The sequence below is a fragment of the Pezoporus flaviventris genome, unplaced genomic scaffold (genome assembly GCF_033815535.1).
Source record: "Pezoporus flaviventris isolate CSIRO_AGI_PZ_B2104156 unplaced genomic scaffold, CSIRO_AGI_Pfla_v1 ptg000017l, whole genome shotgun sequence".
Lineage (NCBI taxonomy): Eukaryota > Metazoa > Chordata > Aves > Psittaciformes > Psittacidae > Pezoporus > Pezoporus flaviventris.
Window position 1 is genome coordinate 1,176,897 of NW_026892565.1, and position 22,436 is coordinate 1,199,332.

The window sequence follows — 22,436 nt, forward strand, 5'->3', positions numbered from 1 at the left end:
CCTAGTCCCGCCCCATCGCAGCGCGGCAGGAGCAGGTTGAGGCTCGGGCTGGGTCGATAACGCTGAATTGACGGTTTAATAAATCAGGAGCCGCACCCGGCCCCAGCCCGCCTGCAGCCACAGAGGAGGCCGGCTCCGGCCGCAGGGCAGGCGGCACCCGCGGCCCGCCGCTGGCCCGCAGCAGCAGCAGCGCCCACTCATCTCTTCTGGAGAAACTTCATTTTAGTGCCTGTGGAGAAGAAAGAGACACAAAGGCCTCAGCACCGCTGAAGGGGCAACAGAAAACAACACAGGGGCGCACACAGCAACAAAGAGCCTCTGCTCTCTTTCCCATGCAGTTATTTGGTCAATAGCAAAAGTCTTGGGTATGAGGATGGTGAGACGCTGGCACAGGTTACCCAAAGAATTGGTAAACAGAGCCTTGATCAACATGGCCTAGGGTGAGGCATCCCTGCCCCTGGCAGGGGGGTTGGAAGTGGATGATCTTAAGGTCCTTTCCAACCCAAACCAGTCTGGGATTCTATGGTTCATTTAAACAAATACAAATGAACAAAAAGCAAGGGTGTCCCTTTACCGAGACTGCGAAGGATTTTGTTCATTCCAGTCGGTTCAGTCCCTGGAATACTCTCCAAATACTCCAAAGCACGGACCTCAAACAGGCCTAAAAGAGAAAAAAAAAAGAAACAATAAAAACAGAGCTATTCCATCTTTTAGCATGTGACAGCTTGTCTCATCAACGAGGTTACAAAAAGGAAATCATGGGTATGATGTAGGCTACAGGATGAGAGAGGAGAGATGTAAAAATCCTTTGCTTCAGCCCTTGATTAGAAGGGCCAGGGCTACCACTGGCACCAAAATGCCAACGGAATAACTCGCCAGGACAAAAGGTGTCCTAAGAGTTAAAGTCACCTGACATGATACTCTGAAAGTGAATCAAAACCAGAAAGCAAGATCCAGCCTCACCTTTGACTGGGTTCTTTCTCAGCTCTCGGTCCTGGATGAAGCCTGCAAACATCTGTGTTTCCATGAAGAAGTGCAGGAAGTGCCGCACGTTGCGCGAGACGTGAGACTTGCGGAACAGCTCCCGCTGGAACACGCGCTCCCCTCTCTCTGTGACGTTCATGTGCAGGGAATAGTGTCCAACGATCTCCACAAAGAACTGCACAAAAGCCTCAGAGACCAGGGAGTTTAGGGGCACGTCACCTGTGAGGAGGACAACAGAGGGACCTTTCACTGCGCATTCATCACTTTGGTCCTTCCTCTCCTGCAAGAGGAGCAGCAGTTACTTTTTAGGCTGTCTCAGACATGAAATCCCAGATGCGTGTTTGATACCAAGGAAGGCCCAGCTCAGGTTCCACGTCCCTCTGGTGCTGTTGCCCCAGAGCTGGATCAGGCCAGCAGGAGGTGTCTCCCCAGAGTGCAGCAGAGGGGGAGAATCCCCTCTCTGAGCTGCTGCTCACAGTCTGGGGGTGTAGCCCAGCACATGGGGGGGTTCTGGGCTCAAGCACACACTGATGGGTCACAGGAAAATACCTTTCTAAACTGCGTATTTCCTCTCACTCATTTTCCCATCAGAGCTGTGGAGATTTGCTAATGTGAAAACACTTGTCCACACAAGTACCTTGTGTGTCACTCTGCTGATGAGACAAGATTTCACTTCGTTCTTCCAAGACTTGGACAAGAGCAGCCTGGAGTTTATGGGGCAGGATCTCATCTTCATCTGATACCTAAAGAGAAAAAAGGCCATTTTGAGAACCTTCTCATGGTGAACTGATGAGAAATACTCATAACATGGCTAAAACAGCTTGAGGGAAGTTACTCTGTGATATGGTTTGTCTTGGCAGAGAACACACATTTGTCTTGCAGCCACAGAAACAAAAACCATTTGCTCAGCACCCTCCCACTAGATCCTCCTGTTGGAGTCACACACACAACGTGTGCTATATCCATGACATAGACTCACGCTTACAATATCAGTGATAAAACACACAAAACCAACAGAAAATAACCCAAATCCTTTAATACCTTTCTCCAGTTGCAGGCTGCAATGCAAAAGAGAACAGTAAGGCAAGGAAAAGGAGATGCAAATATCCTCCTGAACTAGTAACACTCCCATACATTTACAGCAACTTGTGATGCAGAAGCACATGAGGTGAAGTTCAGCAGAGAACCGCAAGTGAACTGTGATGATGATCTGTCTCCTCAACTATCACCCTGGGGAGAAAAATCAAACAACCAAAGGAAACCCACCCCAGATAGAGAGAGGACAACATGTACACAGCCAGACAGAAAGCAGCAAAGAGCTTTAGTGGTCCACTTCACATAATGAACCCACTCATTATCCCTGTTCAAATCAGGCTCAGATAAGCAGCATCTTCGGCTTCACAGAGTTCTGTACCTCATGCAACTTCAGTCTTACAACAAGAATTTGTAAGCCTGTCCCCTCCTCTGTTGGTCAGAAAGGAATGCAAGATACTTCTTCAGCCACTGGAGCTGCCATATGAATACCAGCTTTTGCTGAGGTCTTGTTCTCATTTTCTTTCACTGGTGCCTTTTCCTGGCATGTAACACTGAGTGACTGCTCCTGTTATTTCACTCACCTCTTGCAAGAACTTGTCAGCACAAAGATCAACGATCAGCACCTAGGGAAGGATGTACAAAACACACAGACTCTTATAACCAGGTATGCTGCTGTACAGAAAAAAAACTTTTCTTTCTGAGTGCTAGAGGATGTCAAACACCCAACACAAACTGCAGCCTGTCCATAAGGACAGTGAATAGTATTGATCCTTGATACCAGTGGGACACCCTGACATGTACCTGGCAAGTTCACCAACCTCAGCAAAGTTTGAGAGTTTATATTAAGACAGAACCCACAGAGACTATTCCAGAGGTCAGCTCATACCACTGCCACTGGCCCTATACTGTGCTTCACCCAATTCTCACCTCTTCTATGGGCAGGTCCTGGAGCTGTGGTAACGAGCAGGAGAGAATGCCAATTAGGAATGGGGTCGGAGAGCACACAATATCAATCATAGAAGTTGGCAGGACTGGTATGTAGGTGTGTTGCCAAGTGAAAGGATAAAGCGTTGCAACTGCAGCATGGCCACATTTAGACAGAATGCTAGAAAGGTAAGAGAAGCACAGAGTTGATTGTCAACTTCTCCTTCAGTACCAGGCTGCAGACACAGGTTAGAAATGCTCAGGGGAACATAACTCACACATGTACACATCAGCACAAGCCCCATGCATCCACTTTTAAAGGCAATTCTGAGGGGCCAGGAATAGCATCAACCCAGACTAAAGAGGTAAAGGAAACATTCCTTTATCTCCTGTCTTGGGTAAATAGTATACTCCAAATTCCAAGCATGCACGTGTTGTGTGAAAAGTCTGCAAAAGCTTGTAAATGTCACTATTTACAAGTCAGACAAGCTTGCACATGAAAACAGCCCCAGTGCAGAAGAAAACAGTGTCCCTCAGAAGCAGTTATGCAGACTCCGCTTTTACCTTAAGTTGTCAGCGACAAAGATCACCCTCCTTTCCAGCAGGAGAGAGGCAAAGACCTGAATTGTGTGAGTCACACTGAGACACCTGAAGAGGCACTCGAAGTCAACATGTTCCAGTCGGGAATCCAGTGGGCGGCAGAGCTCCAGCACCTACGGGCAATCAGAGATGCAGAGCACTGGAGGAGAAAAGCCATCACAGAGCAAGGCCAGGGGAGGGGAAGCCTGGCTAGAACATGGAATGGGGGCTCCCTGCAAGTGGTACCCCGTGGCCTGGACAGTCCAACTGCCCAGAGGACTCCCAGACAGATTTGCCTTAAAAAGCAGGGAATCACTTCTACAGTAGATGATTCAACAGGGTTTCTGTGGCAGCCCCTCTTTGGACTTAAAGACATTATCCCCACTTGCAGCACTGTGTGCAGTGCTGGTGTCCCCAACAGAAGGACATGGAGCTGTTGGAGCAAGTCCAGAGGAGGCCACGAGGATGCTCAGGGGCTGGAGCAGCTCCTGTATGAAGACAGGCTGAGAACATTGGGGTGTCCAGCCTGGAGAAGAGAAGCTGCGTGGAGACCTCACAGCAGCTTCCAGTGTCTGAAGGGGGCTACAAGGATGCTGGAGAGGGACTCTTCATCAGGAACTGTAGTGACAGGACAAGGGGTGATGGGCTCAGACTGAAACAGGGGAAGTTCAGCTTGAAGATACAGAAGTTCTTCCCTGTGAGGGTGGTGAGGCACTGGAATGGGTCCCCCAGAGACATGGTAAATGTCCATCCGTGGCAGTGTTCAAGGCCAGGCTGGACAGGTCTAGTGTGAGACATCCCTGCCCATGGTAGGGAGTTGGAACCGGATGATCTTGAGGTCCTTTCCAACCCAAACCATTCCATGATTCTATGATTATCAGACTGATTTTTTGCAGGCAGCATCTCTCCACAGGTCAGTTCACAAAGTGCCGCTGTGCTCCAGCACAGCAAAGCTGCTCCTGGTTTCCATTACCTCATTTCCTGCTCCTGGCAGGAAACTCCTCACAGTAATTGTGCGTCCAGGAGCAGGGAAAGGCGCCTCCATGACACTGTGCATGAATGGGTGCACCAGGGCTGGGGACATCTCTCGCCTCTTCTCCACTTCATCTAAAATCTGCAAGAGAATACATTAGACATTGGTCTAATGGCTTGCTGAGGCCAGAGGAGATACCAGCCTCTGTTAGAGTATCCCATGCCATAGCTACATGTGAAGGCTCCAAAACAGACTCACAGCCCTTTCCTCCCTCGCTTGGGATCCCTGTGAAAGCTCCCCTCAAAAGTCTGAGCAATCAAATGGGAATAGATACCTATGAGTACAACTTTCCATTCTCAAATCCAGTCTCTTGCCACTGTAAGGAAATGTCTTGTACATGGTAATTGAATTATCACGAGTAGTCAGAGGACTAAGAAGAGCAACACCCCAACCTTCTCCCCAGTAATCTTTCTAAAACACTCTTCTAGAAACTCTGTGCTCCAAAGATTAGAAATGAGCTTTTTTCCTTATCATAAGTTTGCCTCCTGCTGTTCTTCTGCAACAGCAGCTCTTCACCTGCAGTGGTCATCCCCAGGCTCTACCTCTTTATCTACTCTCCTCATAGCGACAGGAAAAACAAGCTGAGATTCCCACCCCCCCACCCCCCAACTGATTTTCCATTTCCAAGTCATGGAAGAAGAGGATGAAGGGGCACCATCAGTCTTATCAGGCTGATGAGGAGCCACTTCCTGACAGTAATTTGGATGAAGGAATAGTTATCTGTGTATCAGCTGACAACTCTCAGCACTAGCATCATTTTATCTGCCGTCAAAGCAAAGGCAGTGAGGAAGCACCACAATCACTAAGCAGTTCTAGACCGGACAGAAGCACCCAGTTACTTTCTGGAGCTTGCAGGTTGTCAGAGACTCAAGTCCAATAAGAAGTAACAGGTTCCCCCCACTTCACCTTGGAGAAGAGGTTGAAGCAGCCCAGGCGGCTAACAATGCAGTACACCTCAGGAAGGCGCTTCCCTTTCCCTTCTGGCTGAAAGACAACAGGAACAGGTGAGAACAGGGATGCAATAAGGCACCTAGCACCTACACTGCAGCTGATTCACACAATTCCTTCTGCTGGAGTTCCCTTTACACTTCTGACTTAAGATTCTTGAGGAATGTTGAGTTCCAGGAGCTGTCTTTCAAGCCCAGAGCTCATTTCACTCTACAGGGGCATCATCGTGCTCTCTCCTTTACTCATTCAAAGGGCTGGTAACATCAGCAGCACAGGCACTACGTAACTCACATGGGAAATGACTGCTGAGTCACATCATGCACTTAACTGTGCATTTATCAATGCATTCTTTACCCTCAACCCAACACACAGATGCTTACCAGGAGCTTCCTGCAGTACCCAAACCAGCGGCTGCCATCCTCCCCCGTCAACACGAAAGAAAATGTTTCACTGGGGAACCAAAGAACAGTGAGGGCTGAATTCACCATCCAGGTCAGAGACTGACAAAGCTCACAGACTACAAGCCATTTTCTTTCTGTCATGCTGAAGACTCCTTGCTGTGGTTAGCAAGCTACTTTGATCTCTATTCAGTGTAGAAACCTGCAGCCCATGGACTCCCATTGAACTACTACAGCTCTCTTCCTTCCCAGCTGCTTCTCTGTTCTGCCAAGGAACAGCAGAAGCACTTGGTCTTGAACAGACATTACAAACTTCCTTCTTGCAGGAAAGAAGGGGCTCAGGCAGAAACAGCATTTCCCCTGCCACCAGCATCAGGGATACAGCCTTTCTCATTTTAACTTGCTCTGCAGTTCCTCTGGTCCAGCACACTGGCACCTACCTAAGCTTTCAGCATTGCCTGTTTCAGGCATGAGTATTCAAAACCAAGTCTTTACCTTTTAAGGTCTGATGCAGGAAACCAGTCTTTGGGATCTGGAAAGCAGAACTTGGGAATGACCTTTAGCCTCTCTTCAGTATCCTTTGACTGTCTGAAGGGATGTTCAGTCTGGAGGAGTAACACATGCTTTTGAAGTCACTTAAGTGTGGTACACAGCTTCAGCATTTAAAACAGTGGGAGACAGCATATTTCTGACACTTCCCAATGCTGAACCACCAGATGGCTAATGCCCAAGTATAGGAGAACACATTCTGCCTGTAACAGATTTCCAGTTCCCTCTTGGGTCTTTCCTGCTGATTGGACCTTTGTAAAATTACCCACCTGGTAAGAAGTCTTGGTAAGAAGTGAGTAAGGATTTACATGCACGGCCAAGTTTACTGGGGAATAAAGCTAGAACTGATCCCCCCACATGATGGCTGTGTCAGCTTGCCTCAGTTCTAGTCCTAGGAGATCTGAGACTTGTGATGTGCAGATCACTCAGCTGTGAAAACAGCTCTGAATCCTATCTGAAAACAGATCTGAATCCTATGTCCCACTTACCATGAGAGGGCTCAAGTCAAACCCCTCAATGACTACAGGACAACTTTCCATGCTCAAAACTGCCCAGAAGGAGCAAAAGGAAGGGTTTTAAGTAAGAGAGATCATATTTAAGTAGGAAATGGCCCTGAGAAGTTGAAAGTTTATTGCACAAAGCTGATTATAGACCCTGCACCCTCAGTCAGTGCATCCAGGTTATTCCAGTGTCCCAAGCTGTGACAGCATGAAGGAGCAGTCTGGAAAACAGCACAGCATTTTCAGAGTAACAGCTGCACAAAAGCATTGATGTCCTTGGGCACAGCCCAAAGAAGAGGGTGACAAGCCGATTACTTGGAAACAAGGCTATTTTTACAAGGGAGACAAATCAGAACACCTCCACAATTCCTGGGCAATGTTTCCTGTACAATCCCAGCATGACAGACTGTCCATGTAAAGTAACTCACCAGAACACTGTAATTTGTCTGTAAAAGAGCAAAGTGCTTCATATTGCACACCTGTATCCAAACCAGTGGCCTGCTTTACTAGTGAAGAGTTTAGGAAGGGATACACACCATGAGAGGAAACAAAGAGCTGCTGAGTGTGTTTTGTGGGCAGGTTTCCATGCAGCTCCTACCTTGCTGGGAAACTGCTGTATGATCTGTGGCGTGTAGGTCATCTCAGATGCCTTCTTGTGCAGTGACACCACCACAAACAGCTCAAACAGCCGCTGCTCCTGAAGCTCTATCAGATCCCTCTCCAAAGTCTGGTAGTGTGGGTTCCTCTTGGAGGTTGACCTCATCAGGCACCTGTGTCGACCTGAAGAAAGGAACAAACCCAAAACCAGGCTGTGGCTACTACTGCCAAGCACCTATAGGTCACAGAAGAGGACTTGTCACTACCTTTAGAAGGGGGAAGGGAGATGGGTGTATTCGTCTACCACTGCTGCACTCTATGGGACTTAGGACTCCTGCATCAGCCCCTCACGCACAGAACTCTTCCAGACAGGGGAGCACTGGCCTTGCAGCAGCTCTACAAATTCCTCTTAAAATCACAGAATGGTTTGGGTTGGAAAGGACCTTAAGATCATCCAGTTCCAACCCCTCTTGGCTGATAGCTAGCATTCTTCTGCTCTTTCCACACATCTCAGAGTGACAGGCTGTGCTTAGGATGAGGGAAGCCCAGCTTCACCAGTTCAGTAATTGCCAGGCCTCAGGCAGGCAGGACTAAAGCAGCATGGGCATCAAGAGAGTCAGAGCCAGTTTCCTGGCCAAGGAACCTCCAGGCTGTGATGTCCTGACAGGCAGCACCAACTCACAAGCACAGGCACAGCACCCTGATGTAAGAAATTCCTGTGGCCCAGGCACCGTGACACATTGTGGACAACTCTGAAATCAGGCAGTGACTCAGTCACTGTATTTCTGCAGAGACTCTTCACATTACTCGCAACATAAAACAGTGGAACTTCACTACTGACTCCAAGTTAAGGCCTCATCTATGCTCCCCTCCAAGCAAATGAAACACCTGAAAGTATGGATTTTGAGTCTGTAGCTTGGGCCTATGATCAAACTCAGGACTGTGGAACCAGACAAACAGCCAAGGGATTTCTCCCCAGAGGAAAGGGCATTTCACAACAATATACACATAAAATACAACCACAGGAAGGAAGTAGGGTAAAATAACCTCAAGTGCTAGCAGCAAAGGTGATCCAGAGACAACCTCCTGCAAGACAGTTAAGTGTGCCTCTACCAAACCAGAAATTAATCAAATTCTGACAACTGGTAGATTAATGGTGTTAAACCTCAGGAGAAGGGGCAGAAACAGAGGTTGATTTGCCACAGCAACAGCTCCCAGCCTTGGCCATGCTGCCTCTTAGATATTTTCTTTATCTTAGCAGAAGCCAGGACAGAAGCAATGACTAGTCAGTGTGCTTATCCCAGTAGAGCCTTAGCCAAGTGTGTAGTGCTATGGGGACGGGACCAGCCCTTGTGATTCACTCACTTTTTGGCTGATTTTCCGTATCACTTTCATTCCCACTGGTTTCACCTGAAACACACAGAGTTTTCATTTATTAGCCATGCAGAAGGAAGATGGGCAACACCCAAAGTTGGGCAAGAGAAAGAACTTTATACTCAACACACCAGCACCGTTCAGGACTGCCCACCTATCCTGCTCAAAGCAGCAGCACAGAATGGCCAGGACTGGACAATGTGCTACAGCAGAGCTGATGCCACGTCCCTGTTTCTAGTAAACCACCTGCAGGTCGGCTGAACATAGACATAGAACAGAAACCAAGTGGCTATTTGATACCACAGTAAAAGTTAACAGAGCTGCTGAATAGAATATACTACAAATAAAGACCATACCATGGCTACAAAAATCAGAAAAACACAAGAACCTCACTTTAGAGGCATAAAAGCAATGAGTGGAGTAGTCAGAGGTGAAGCGACCTGGGGGTTTGTTCTGCCTTTTTGAAACAGCACTTTTAACCAGCAGCCCAGGCTCAGATCACAGTGAATCTGCCACTTGTGCCAGTATTAAACTTGGGTTAAGCAAGTGCTCCCAATCTGAGCAGTGCTGAAAGCTCAGCAATTACAGCTGCAAGACATGGGCCAGCACTGTTGGGTCAGCCCAGCAGGACGTGCTGGAGGTGGTGGTGCCCGGCCTGCCAGCAGTACCCCAGCATGTGCAGGAGCTGGGCTGCTCAAGAGGTTTATGGTGCTGGAGACTGTGTACCTTTCACTGGAGGTGCTTCTCTCCCAGCAGCACTGAGCAACTTCACCCTCTTCTTCCCACGCTTAGAATCAAAGATCTCCTGGATTTTTAGTACCAGCTGAAATCCAAAGCAGAAGCAGAGGTTAATGTGGAGGTCCAGAAAAGGGCTCCCAGATGATTGCAGCCCAACAGCAATCATCTAGCACCACAACACTTGGAAAGGCTGCCCAAGTCCTACCAGGCTGACAGACTGCTTGCTAGAGTACTTCTAGCACAGCTCAGTGAATATGAATCCACACACAATTTCTGCTATGAGAGAGATTCCCGTTAGCACAACTCAGAGCTGACACCAAACTGTACAAGCATTCTGGCATCAGATCTCCATTCTTTATTAGAAAGTCCAACTACAAAGGCACTTGCAAGAATATCTTCTGAGCCCTCCACTACAAAGGACTCTGAACTCTTCATGCTCTCAAGCATCCCAATTCTTTCCAAGCCCAGAAAGAGCAGAGCACTCTGATTGTAGCTTAGGGTTGGTTGCTTGCTTGCTTTTCAAGTCAAGTTGGATGTCAGACAGCTACAGAAAGTTCTCCAAAGCACAAATCAGGCGCAGAACAAGGCTGCTCTAACACAGTCCTTGTTCCAGGAATGAAGGATTACGCGTCTTTGTTTTGCATCGTGAAGAAAGGCAGAGGGACAGAATAGGGACACCACATATCTGGTCCAAAGTCCTAATGCTTTCTGTTACTCCTGTCACTGCCTCCCTGGGTTCCCCCCTCAGTTGCCAGGTATAGATGCTGTAGGTGGCTCTGGTTCTGTCTGTCAAAGGAAGAGTTATAGGAAATGCAGTGAGCAGGTCAAGTCCATTCTTGTCTCAAGTTAAGAATTCATTAAATGCTCCCACTGAATGTAGGAGGGTGGGGCCCAGCCATTTGTCACCACAAATGCTACATAAAAAGATCTTCTGCAAGAGAACCTGTTTTTCAGCTCAATCCTTCATCCCCAGCTCAGCAAACCAAGCTTAGGCTCTTCTCCTTTTCAGATCTATTCCTCCCCGTTTTCTGCATTAGCCAGTCCCAGCATGAGGAGGCTGCAAGGAGAAAAGCCCACAGCAGAAAGCTACTCTCCTGCTTCATAACCTGATTTCTTCCCCCTCCTGTACAGCCTTACCTAAAGGATTTCTGTGGGAGTTCTCTGGTTTTGTGCAGCTGAGTCACCAGGGAGAGACGTTGGGTGTGTTTGTGTGTTTCTTAAGAAAAAATAACTATTTTTCTTCTTACACTCCAACCTTTTCCTCAACCTCTCAAGCAATCTTGGCTCGATTCCTTGTGAGCAAAAAGAGTCAAGTGTGCTTCCTGCATGCAAATTGCTACCAGATTTCTGGAACAGGTTTGCTGTTGGAGAATGTTGTATGTTCCCCCTCCAAATGGAAGATTCTCTACATCACAGCATTGCTATGATAGTGCCATCTTCTTCCTGATTTTCCAGGGCTACAGTTCATTCAAAACCAGGCAGAAGCTGTTTGTTATCTGAAGCACTTCATGTTTGAACAGTGCTGTGCAGCTCTCCAGCTCTGCCTCTCGGTCTTGTGCAATTTGAGCAAATGCACCCAATTTCCACAAGAAATAAAGATCTGCAGAAGTTCAATTATTTTTCTGTGGCAAAAGTAAGTTGTTACCATTTCCACAACTGGAATTTGAGGCCTATGCACAAAGTGCACTGCAGTGGTACCTGCAGCCAAACTTCTACAGCACATTCTGTGCTTTAGCACTGAGGCACATGAGCTGGTCACTGATGCTGCTAGCTAGAAAGATTCCACATATCAAATGAGAGTTACAGTGGAGTCCTCTATCGTGAAAGTGGCTTAAAAGTCTTTCTCTAGCCTCAGAAGCACATGGCACACAAGTAGGAGGGAGCAGGAAGAGGCAGCAGAGGGGTAGGAAGGCTTTGTGAAACGTGCTTCTCCCTAAAAGCCACTCTTCACCTTTAGACTATGAGATATCTGCAAGGGTATGGTCCTGATGGCAAGTCAGGAGCTCCAAGCCAACACGCCAAGTAACCAAGGGCCCAACCAGCTCCCTACAGCAGCCCCACACTGTCAGCCACTAACAACCCAGTGCCTGGAGCAAGAAGCTGAGGGTCAGACTGAGAAGTCATCAGGAACAGGAGACATGTACATACAATTGGACAGAGCTGGCCCTTTAGCTCCCAGAGAGCTTTCTCGCATTCCTGCACCACATTCAACACAAACCCAGCATCACCACGCTTCATGGAAGCAGTAGCAACAAAGCTTAAATGACAAAGCACAAGGAAGAGCTCGTATTCACACACAGCACTGATTGCCAGGTGAGCACCCACTACTCCATTTCCAGACTGTTGGCCAACAAACCCAGCACTGCCCCAGCTAGAACTGACACTGGTTTCTGATCCCCAAATACCTGCCTTGCTACCTGGAAGGGAAATGGTTTGAGCAGGACCACTTGTCCACACACACAGCAGGGCCAACCAGCATTCACCTGCCATGACCACTTACAAAGCACTTACAAGGTGCCACAAAAGCAGCAAGATTGTGAAATTCCATGCAAGAGGTAAGGTTTCACACTTTAATCTCACCCAGGGCAAGTTCTTTCTCCTGCTAGCAGCCTCTACTGCTCGGAACAGCTTCCACTCAGACAGTGTGACAGGCAGGGTTGTGTCCTTCACCATTTTCCCTTGGAAACTTGACTGGGAGGGCTTTGGTTCAAGAGTCTTGTGACTGAGGAAGGGAGGTTTTGGGGGAGGCTAGAAAACAGCATCAGAAGAGATGGTTAAGCATGGGATTAACCTTTGGCCCAAGGAGTCAGATTATAAATGATGAACTCCTGCTCTACAAAGCTCTCCATCCCACCCCACATACTCAAGCATCTCATCAACCCTCTCTTGTTCCTATTCTTTTGCTCCTTAGCAGCTTAATCAACTGCCATTGCCATGGTTGCTCATTATCATTTACATCAATAACAAACAATAAAACGCAAGGTAAAACAATGGGAATGTGGGGCCAGGAGAGAGCACAAACAGGGCCCTGGTGAGGATGACTCTCTGTAAAGACATGACAACTTAATCTCCTCATCCTACCTTGGGAGCTCTCCTGGTGCTCCGGGGGGGTGGCAGCTTCCAGACAGATGGGACCTTCCAGAGGGGTAAGGGCAGCGCTCCAATATCTTCATATGGGCTCTCTTTTGCAGGACCTGGAAAAGCATTGGGCTTTAGGGGATTTAGGAAAGGAGATCAAGTCTTGCACTCTTGCAAGGAATGTAAGCAGAGACCAGGTGCAGTTGCCTGCCAAGCTTTAACAGGGCCTGAGAGAGACTTGGTTGAAGATGGGTTAGGTTCCTACCACTCAAAGACCCTTCTAACCCATTACCATCAACCTGGCAAACTGTGCATAGATTCAGCAAAACAAAACACTTCTACCACTGCAGAGAAAGTAGCTCTATTGCAAAGCAGCTGATTTTGACAGTGTTCACACTGATCTCTGTGCAGCACTCAAGCAAAGCATTTGAAGAACTTATAACTCAGTTTAGCACAGGCCAATTCTAGAGCTCTTCCATGACACCTGAAACCAGGCTGTTCACATGCAGTTACTAATATTAACAAGGAACCCCGGATGGGGAAGACTTTAAAAGTCGCAGAGCTGGAAAGGGCCTCAATGCATTCTCATCTTCATTCCTCCCTCCCCAACAAATTTACTACCCTTAAATAAAGCGAGTGCATCCCCCAGAAGCACAGGCACATACAGATAATGTCCTCATAGATGTTGTCTTCTGACTGTGTGTAGACAAGCCTGGATCCTGTAGTGCCATTTGTCTCTTCTTGAAGCCTGTGGGACCTGGTGGTTGCCATCCGGTTGCGGAAGCCCTGGATGTCCTCAAACTCAAAAGATTTCCTAGAGGAAAACCAGTGTAACTTCTTCTAAAGGCAACTGCATGTACTAGTGAATTGCTGTCTCCAGCCCACAGAGAGTATGGTCTCCCTGGGGCCACCAAGCACAGGGATGCTTCACTCTAGACTGATTTCTACATGCTGAGGCTTAAGCCCAGGCAGCAGCTCAGCCCCACACAGCTGCTCACTTGCTCCCACCCAGTGGGATGGGGGAGAGAAGCAGAAGGGTAAAAGTGAGACAATGCTTGGGTCAAGATAAAGACAGTTCAACAGGTAAAGCCAAAGCTGCACACACAAGCAAAGCAAAATAAGGGATTCATTCACTACTTCCCCTTAGCAAGCAGGTTCAGCCATCTCCAGGAACGCTCCATCACACACAATGGTGACTCGGGAAGACAAAAGCTGTAATTCCAAAAGTCCCCCCTTTCTTCCTTCTTCTCCAAATATTCATTGCTTTTAACATACGGTGTGGGATATCCCTTGGCTCAGTTGGGATCAGCTGTCCTGGCTGTGTCCCCTTCCAGCCTCTTGCCTAGCCTGCTCACTGGTGGGGCAGTGAGAGAAGCAGAAAACACCTTGAGGCCGTGTGATGACTGCTCAGCAACAGCGACAACACTGGTGTGTTTGCAACGCTATTTTCACCACAGATCCAAAACATAGCACCTCACAGGTGATTATGAGGAAAATTAACTCTATCCCAGCCAAAGCCAGCACACCAAGTGAGTCCTACTCACACTGGGAGATTTCTAACTTAAACATGAAGTTAGAGGCTCCATGGCCAAGCACACTCCAAGCAGGTACCATGAGTCCCATCCTGCCAGAGAGGCAAGAACCCAAACCACATTTTGCAGACTAAGCACTTGCTGCAGTCCTCAGAATTCGGGCACTGCTTTCTACTGGAGCTCACCTACTACTTCTGTGAAGGTGTTATCACGTTTGTGAGCTTCAGTTCTCATACACTTGGCCGCCACTTCAAACTCATGGCACAGAGATCACAAAGGAGGTGGCAGGGATTTAGCCCATCATCATAAAATCTGGGTTGCTGCTGCATGCTTGGCCATGGTGAAAGGATGTTTCAGGAGTCCTAGTCACATCTCCACCTATCACGTGCACGCTCCTCTACCACAGCTGCCCTAGGCAGCTCCTCTGTAAGCAGAAGTAGGGTCAAGCCAGCTCAGAGGTGTTTTACTCTGCAACAGGGACCTCTGGATGGGGAAAAGCAAAGAATAGCCAAACCTACTGCAATAGGAAAGCTGGAACATTGAGCAGGCACACTGCACAAAAGAGAAAGCTATTCTGTAATCCATAAACTGCAGCTAAGGACAAACTCAGAGCAAGAAGCAGGCAGCACCCTCCTTGGGACCAGCATATTGTCACTCAACTCTGTTGAGTCACACACCTTAGGGTGTGGGACTGACATCTGTTTGGAGCTTTTACCGTTCTTTGCAAGATTATCAGGCAGTGGAACAGGTTACCCAAAGAAGTGGTAAATGCTCCAACCCTGGCAGTGTTGAAGGCCAGGTTGGACAGACCCTTGGTCTAGTGTGAGTTGTCCCTGCCCATGGCAGGGGGTTGGAACTGGATGATCTTAAGGTCCTTTCCAACCCAAAGCATTCTATGATTCTGTGATTATCAGCAGCAAAAGCAGTGCACAAGCAATGCTGGAAAGGGGATGCTTTCATCCAGAAATATCCTCTCTCCACCAACAACACTGGTACTAGCACTTGTACAAGGACACTTTGGCAAGCAAGATGTTGGAAACCATCTAGAAACTCATTTAAGGAGACACGAGAGATGAATCGCTGTACCTCTGGGTTCTCCCTCTGATCCTCCTGCTGGCTATTCTCTTCTCAGGGTTGTTGGAGGATGACACTGAGTCTCCTCCATGCTGCTTTTGTACAGGAGCTTCCCTGGTAGCACTGGCATCATCACAGCTTCCAGCACCCTTTTCTGCTAGATAGCGGAAAGTCCTGCGGGGCTTAGGTGGTGGGACAGCAGCAGGAGGTGGTGGGACCTCCTCTTGCCCCTCAGCCTCAGAGTAAATGTTTTTCAAGCTCCTCTCTGCCCTGCAGAGAGATTCTGCTCCTTTGACTTTAAGTTCTCTTTCTGTGGAGCAATAGCTCCCTTGCTTCCTCTGAAGGTCCACGGGAACTGGTGGGGCTTTGCCAGGCAGATGGGGATCTACTCTCCTCCACAGAGCTTGCGAGGTGTAGAAGTTCCCTGGGGGCAGTCTTGCTTCTGGGTCTAGGCCAGCTTGCAACTCTCCTTTCTCCTTGGCTTGGGAAGCTATAGGGCTGTATGCACAGGGCTTGAGGTCACCACAGCCACCAGTCTGCAAGCAGCCCCGTGCATCTTCCCTGAAGTCCAAGCCCAAGCTCTTTGGATCTTTGGACCCAGTCCTTCTGCCCTCCTCTGCATGATCTGGCTTCACTCTGGGCAGAGCATCGCAGCTAGGATCATACCTGACTCCAAAGTCTTTCAGCTGCTGTTTCTCATTGCTGGAGCACCCTCGTGTCCTCCCCTCCCACTGGGAGATCTTCTGCTTGATATTACGGCAGTGGCTCCGGGAGAGGGTCTGCACAGCAGAGCGGGAGAAGCTGTTGTCCACTGACCCTGTTGGGTGCATGGCAAGTGCCAAGGAGCTCACAAACACCCCATCTCCAGCCTTGTCCACGTCCACCTGTGCCCCACACACATTAAGCTGGCATGAGGCTCCAAAGCACCCACTGGTGTCCAAGAGCCCCTGGGTGTCAGCTCCACAAAGGCAGCCTGGCAGCACAACCTGCAGAGAAAGAGAAGAGCAGAGCCATCAGCTGAGCTCCAGCCACGCACATCACTGCTGCTCTGGCAGTTGCTGAAGAACATTCCTCCCCAAATCACATGTTCCAGACTGGTTTCCAGAGCACGCTGCCCACAAAGCCTGTTTGTGTAGTACACTTCAGGGAGGGCTAACAAAAGGAAAGAGAGGTCCCACTGGCTTTAAAAAACCGAACACAACACCACAACAGGAACAAAACCCAGCCAGGGATCCCAAGGGTCCAAACTCAAGGAAAGCATTTTAGAGCAGAGGAACACAGCAGCACAGCCTGTCTGCAGCAGGGCCCACAGCCAGCCCCTCTGCTGCTTGCTTGGACCGCTGCAGCAGGATGTCTTTACAAGAGCTCCCAACACAGCAAGGTACCGCATCAGCTCCAGAGAAAGGGAACCCCATCTACTTCTCCAGAGAGTTAGCAGCAACAGGACTGCTGCTGCTTCATGCAGAAGGACTAGGCCAGTTGTGATGACTGGAGAAGAAGTTCCTCCTCCTGGGAGCGTGCTCCTGCATCACAACACAAGTAAAAACCTGCCTGATGTTTTGCTTGTCAACACCTGACCTAGATTTGCCATCAAAGGGACTGGAGGGCAGTGCTGCCCAGCCTGTGGCCTGCAGCCAGGGCAGGTTTTAAAGGCATACAAGAGGCCAAAATGCAGAAGAAATTGGTGAGTTCTCACGCTCAAGAGGAAAACAACCCTGTTTAGACCAGCAGAGGAGAAGGAATGCTAAAGAAACACTCTAACGTCTACCCAAGCCAAGCCTGCACAAACAGGAGCTATGCTCTTTGAGACTACCCCAAGGTGTAATCCAGAGGATAGAGCAAAGAGTCTCCAGGTAGTACAGGACAAAAGGTGGGTGAAACTGCCAGGGAGACCCTGGGTGGCTACACAGACCCAGCACCTGCAGGTTCAACACGACTTTAGTACAGACACGTGGGGTCCCCAGCCTCAGAGCCCTCTGGCTCTCTCTGTAGCTCTCTGGGATCCCCCATATTCTCAGAACTCCTGACCAGCATCAAGCCTGTCTCTGCAGAAGTGAGGTGACGCCACCACTGTGCAGATGGCCCCAGTGCCAGCTCCAGCATGGCACAGCATCCCCTCCGCACTCCTGCCAGCAGTGAGGTGCAGGCAGGCCCCTGCTGATCCCAGCACAGAGGGGCAGGGACAGGGCAGAACAAGTTGAAGGATGACACAGAACACACAAAATCCAAACCCCACCTACCCCTGTCCCAGCCCCCTGGCCTGGGGTACTGCAGAGCTCCTGTGCCCTGCTGCGAGACCCTCTTCCTGCCCAGCCAGGCTGCTCCAGGCAGCGAGGGGCCCCTCCTATAAATAGGCATTGTTTCCAACACATCCTGAGCCAGAGCAGAGCCATCCTTCCTCAGTGCCTGCCCGCACAGCTCTGATTAGCAGACAGGAAAGCAACTTTCCCCTTTCCTACACCATTGCATTTACTCTCAGTGCTGCTCCTGAGGACCTGAAGCATAAACCAGCAAAGAAGCAAAAGCTCTGATGGGGAAAGCAGGTTAGCAGAGGGGTGAAACAACCTCCTTTCAGCCAGTACAGTTTCAGAGCTTTTACTCCCTGCCATGTCTTCAAACACGGGACCGCTGGATGAGGAACTCACACAGGGACAACTCACATAGGGACAGGACCCCAAAGGACCTTGCAGTGTGGAGCAATGGGCTTATTCACAGGATTAAGCAGTTCAAGGCCACCATATGCATTGATGGAGCATGTGAAGCTTCATGCTGACAGTAAGTCCACGTGGCTCCCCTGCTTCCCAACAGCGCTGGCAGCTTTCCTCTCTGAATACACCCTGGAGTTCAGAACAACAGCCTGGCAAAACATCTGCATGCAGCATCCATGAGGCCATTCAGGCAGAGCAGGTGGAGCAGCCCTGCTCCTCTTTCTAGTTGGGTCCCTCCCCAGAGCATGCAGGGCTGCCTGTGCTCTGGCAGCTCAGGTTTGCTGGCTGCCAGCCTGCCCCAGATCCTCCCTCCAACCACTCACACGGTAACGGTGCAATAACAAGTGCATTTGCTGTAGTTTCCTCAGCCAGTCTGACACATTCCGATATAGAGCCACGGTCCAGGTCAGCCTGGTGCTCCTGACCTCTCCTACTTCAGTGCCTCCATGATGAGGCACAACCAACAAGTCCCAGCCAGCATACAGGTACTGGTGAGACTCTGCAGGGCTGCCTCTGGTTCTGCTCACTGATGAATACCCAGAGTTCAAGCAGTTCACCTAGTGCTCAAGCAATCACGCAACTACCATCCAGAACTACACAGACCCATATGCAGAAACAGGATCCACACTGAGCTCATTTTCTCTCCTTTGTAAACCTACCAAGTAATACTACTTCTCCAGCCAGTGAAGCTCCACGCACTCCCTGGAGAAGTAGTACTACTTAGAAGGTGAAGCCATACGGTTCACTCACCTAAGAAGCTGTTCAGGTCTTTCCAAGGCACGTCACTGGTCTTTGAACCACCAGATACAACTAGAAACACCCAGCTCCTGGCTCATCTTGAACACAGAGCAGAGAGCAGAAGCCTAAAGCACCCACCCCTCTCCTGCTCAGCACTGCTCCACCAGCCACAGCCCTGGACCGTGTCTTCCGAAATAACCATCCGAGGAGGAGAATAGTGCAGCCCTTCACCTGCTCAGGCTTGCAAGCTGCTATCAAGAACTAGGCATTTAATCTAAGCTCATTACACGAGCCAGGGCAAGAGTAGAGACTGATCTTTGGTGAGGAAAGAGCAGACTGAGATGGTCTGATCCAAGCAAATAACCCTCAGATAAGCCAAAACCCAGCTTAGGGACACAGAACTGGTAGAGACCACCTGGGTGAAAAAGCCAGCACTTGCACCTCAGGGACCACACACCCCATTCCTTTCACAAACAAACCAGATGTAACATGACTGCTTCTCTCCTGACCTCTACTTCCAAATTCTTTCAGTGGCTTCAGGATGCTTCACAGTCTTTCCACAGAAGCCAAATGCATCATCTCTACTGCATGAGCAGTTCCAGCAGCTTGATGTAGTTAAGAATGTTGAATTATCTCACTGAAAGTGGGGTTTGGGGTGAAGAGAAATACAGTAATTTCCAGACAAAGCATCACACGTTTCTCCTGAAAGGGAGCCTCTTGGATCCATGCTGTTTGAACACAGCTCCCACCTCTTCAACCCGAGCAGAATGAGGCACACTCACACCACATGATAGATAGCCCTGACTCTTTTTTCCAGTTCTGAGAGCCAGAGCACACGAAGCATTTTCCATGCAGCGTCTCGAGACAATTCCATTTCCTGAAACCACACACTCCAGGAGAGAATGCTGCCACTGCTCTCCAAGAATGAAATACTCTGATGCTGAGGTCAAGCCCACTCCTCGCAGGTGCTGCTGGTACCCCACAACCCCCCTTACCACCCTCATGCCAGTAGCTGATCAGCTAAACAAAGCACGAACACACCACCTTACCTTATCCTGCTGCACCACGGGCATGAGAGCACGCAAATCACTGCCTTGGCAAGCCCATGCAGTCCTGAAGCAATCCCTCGCTCTGTTTGTGAGAGCCGTGCCACTCCAAACCACCCAGGAGACCTCCTCCTCACCAAGCCTCCTGTGCTGGGAGCCAAATAAAAGATCGTTTCTGGTCTCCTGGAGCCTAGGGAAGCTGCCAGCTCAGCGCTGGAGGGATGAGGGGGCAGCCAGCACAGCAGCAAAGACCCCTTCTAGAGTCTTCAGCTACTCCCATTCTGTTCAGCTCTGGGAGGAACCTGAAGCTTTTCTGAACCAAACTCTTGCCATGCTGATGCCTGAAGGACATGGGCAGTACCAAACATGCAGATTTTATATCAAAATAAGTAACACTTCAGGAATGCAGTGTGCTTAGTCATTTCCATCTCGATACAGAGCAGCTCTAGGTATTAACTCATTCAAAGCTTCTGCCTGTCATGCTGAGAAACAGAGCTCCACCTCATCAGACACACAGCCCCTGGACGTAGTAAATGTGATGTCAATCTTAAGTACATGGCAAAAGAAGGTTAAGTCTGACCTCTGCATGGGTCCCAAGACTTTTGTACTGAGAAACAGATGGATCTCTCAACTTCCAGTCTGTTTTTCAAGTGATGAAATCCAACTTCTTGAAAGCTTTTACCCATGCTAAAAGCCAAATTGCTTTAAGCATGTAAGCCCTGAAGGCTGCTATAGCAGAGGACACCCGGATAGAACCCACAATGTACTATTTTTAAAGTCATGGGTTTTAACCTGACTCACGGGATCTGAACTTTCGTGTTAGCAGGACTGACTCACACTACACCACGGGCTGGCTCTATGCCCCAGGAATGCCACAGCCTCACACAAGAACTGAGACCCAAGGTAGTGACAAAGGAAAAGTTAAACTCAAACAGGAGTCATCCTGGAGCTGTTTCCTGGTGCAGCTGTAGGAGGTGAGATTCCAGGCTTCCCTCAGGGCTGGCATCACCATAAAGCCACCACCACCTTTATGCTACAAGGGCCACCACAGGCATCCTGCTCAGCGCCTTTCCCTCACCACTGGACCAACCCCCTGCATCCCCGCTTCGCCTGACAGAGGGCACACTGGCTTGTCCAGCACATTCTCATTTCTCTGCCCCACTCTCCCTTCTCATGCAGCAAGGTCACCACTCACTCCCCATCCCTCCTTTCTGTAACTGACAGGCAGGGACGGCAGAAACCACAACCACCATTGCCCAAATACACATCTCCAGGAGCTGGTTTTACTGCAACTCTTTATGCTCCTATCATTAGGGCTGATGCAAGTCCCAGCTGTCAGGAGAAAGAGCTCCCACCACTCCTAGGGCTTTATCAGAGCCGTGGTAGCCAGGTGACAAGCTGCATTCAGCCATGGTAAGTGGAACAGAGGGATCTACGCAGTGACCAGGAAAGGCAGAGAGGCAGGTCCGGCATAGCAGCCTACACACCGTGCCCTCAGGCAGCCCTGCCAGAAAGGACCTCTGCAACACCTCATGCCTGCACACCTCAGTGCAGCAAAGCACAGGTACCGAGCGCTACCTAAACCATCATAACCTCCTAGTAAATCATTTGCCTTAACGAAACTCCGGAGGATCACAGCGCGGCTGAGGTGGGCAGGGACCTCTGGAGCTCAGCTCGTCCAACCGCTGCCCCAGCGGGGCCACCCACAGCAGAAGCGTTTCCTGATGTTCAGAGGGATCTTCCCGTGCACCAGCTAGTGCCCATCACTGGAAAGCGCCTGGCTGGGAGCCCTGGGCGCACACCGATGTCATTCCCACACTCCCCCCCCCGCCCGTGTCCTCTCCGTGCGGAAGAGGACGAGGGGCCGCGGTAGAACACAGGGCTGGTGACTCAGCTGAGGGGGCACCCACATCCTCCGCTCAGCTCCCTGCCCTGCCCGCGGGGGAACGCTCCGGTCACTGCTCCGCGAGACCCACGGGGCGGAGCTGCGGGACCCGGCACCGGCGCTCCCGAGCCGGGGATGGCGAGCCTCGGCCGCAGCACTGCTCCCCTCCTAGCTCAGGGGCGGCAAAAGCCGCCGCGGTGCTTCCTTACCCGGTCCCGGCAGCCCCGGGAACCGGCAGCGATCGGACCGCTGCCAGCAGCAGCACGCGGAGCCCGCCCGGCTCTGCCAGCACGTCCCGCCCGGCCGCCCCGAGCCTGGCCCCCGGGGCGGATCTAACCCCCTCCCCGGGCCGGGCCGAGCCGCCCACCCCGAGCCCCCTGGGGGCCGCCGCTGCCCCCGCCCCGCCTCACCCGCTGCCGCCGCCCGGCCCCGGCTCGGTTCCGCTCCGCCTGGGCGCTCCCGGCGCGCACCGAGCCGCCCGCCCATTGGCTCTCGCAGCCGTCCCTCAGCGCCAACCCCGCCCACCGCCGCCGCACGGGGGCACTGACACCGCCGCTAACAGACCCGGCTTTACTGCGCGGCCCGGTTCAACCCCGCCCCAGGCCCGTCCCTCTCCGGTCCGACCCCGCCCCGGGTCCGTCCCCTCTCCGGTCCGACCCCGCCCCGGGTCCGTCCCCTCTCCGGTCCGACCCCGCCCCGGGTCCGTCCTCTCGCAG

At 50.5% G+C, this 22,436-nt stretch overlaps 1 protein-coding gene across 3 annotated transcripts; it reads right to left on the bottom strand.

The window, feature by feature from the left end:
* Positions 1 to 66: 66 nt before the first annotated feature.
* Positions 67 to 22,148, bottom strand: DENND2C (DENN domain containing 2C). Of its 3 annotated transcripts, none has more exons than XM_061454946.1 (19): positions 22,131 to 22,148; positions 15,356 to 16,329; positions 13,403 to 13,551; positions 12,741 to 12,853; positions 12,240 to 12,407; positions 9,648 to 9,744; positions 8,913 to 8,957; positions 7,549 to 7,730; positions 6,397 to 6,506; positions 5,884 to 5,953; positions 5,462 to 5,539; positions 4,496 to 4,636; positions 3,508 to 3,656; positions 2,947 to 3,124; positions 2,601 to 2,642; positions 1,622 to 1,727; positions 964 to 1,203; positions 575 to 661; positions 67 to 229 (listed from the first exon to the last, which is right to left on the bottom strand). In XM_061454946.1, the coding sequence occupies exons 2-19, from the start codon at positions 16,171 to 16,173 to the stop codon at positions 198 to 200; spliced, it is 2,805 nt and encodes a 934-aa protein (XP_061310930.1). In that variant the 5' UTR covers positions 16,174 to 16,329; positions 22,131 to 22,148; the 3' UTR covers positions 67 to 197. The 3 variants fall into 3 exon arrangements, with proteins under 3 accessions (XP_061310930.1, XP_061310928.1, XP_061310929.1); XM_061454944.1 differs by lacking the exon at positions 22,131 to 22,148 and adding an exon at positions 19,839 to 21,775; XM_061454945.1 differs by lacking the exons at positions 67 to 229; positions 575 to 661; positions 22,131 to 22,148 and adding exons at positions 2,026 to 2,042; positions 19,839 to 21,775 and having other exon boundaries at positions 1,050 to 1,203.
* Between the last annotated feature and the right edge of the window lie 288 nt (positions 22,149 to 22,436).

Excerpts from the sequence above, each read along its gene's own strand:
- DENND2C (XM_061454944.1), bottom strand. The coding sequence starts at position 19,862 with ATGCCCGTGGTGCAGCAGGATAAG. Across the intron at positions 1,204-1,621 it reads TCAGCAGAGTGACACACAAG|GTGACGTGCCCCTAAACTCC; the intron begins GTACTTGTGTGG and ends TCCTCCTCACAG. Across the intron at positions 230-574 it reads CAAAATCCTTCGCAGTCTCG|GCACTAAAATGAAGTTTCTC; the intron begins GTAAAGGGACAC and ends TCTTCTCCACAG.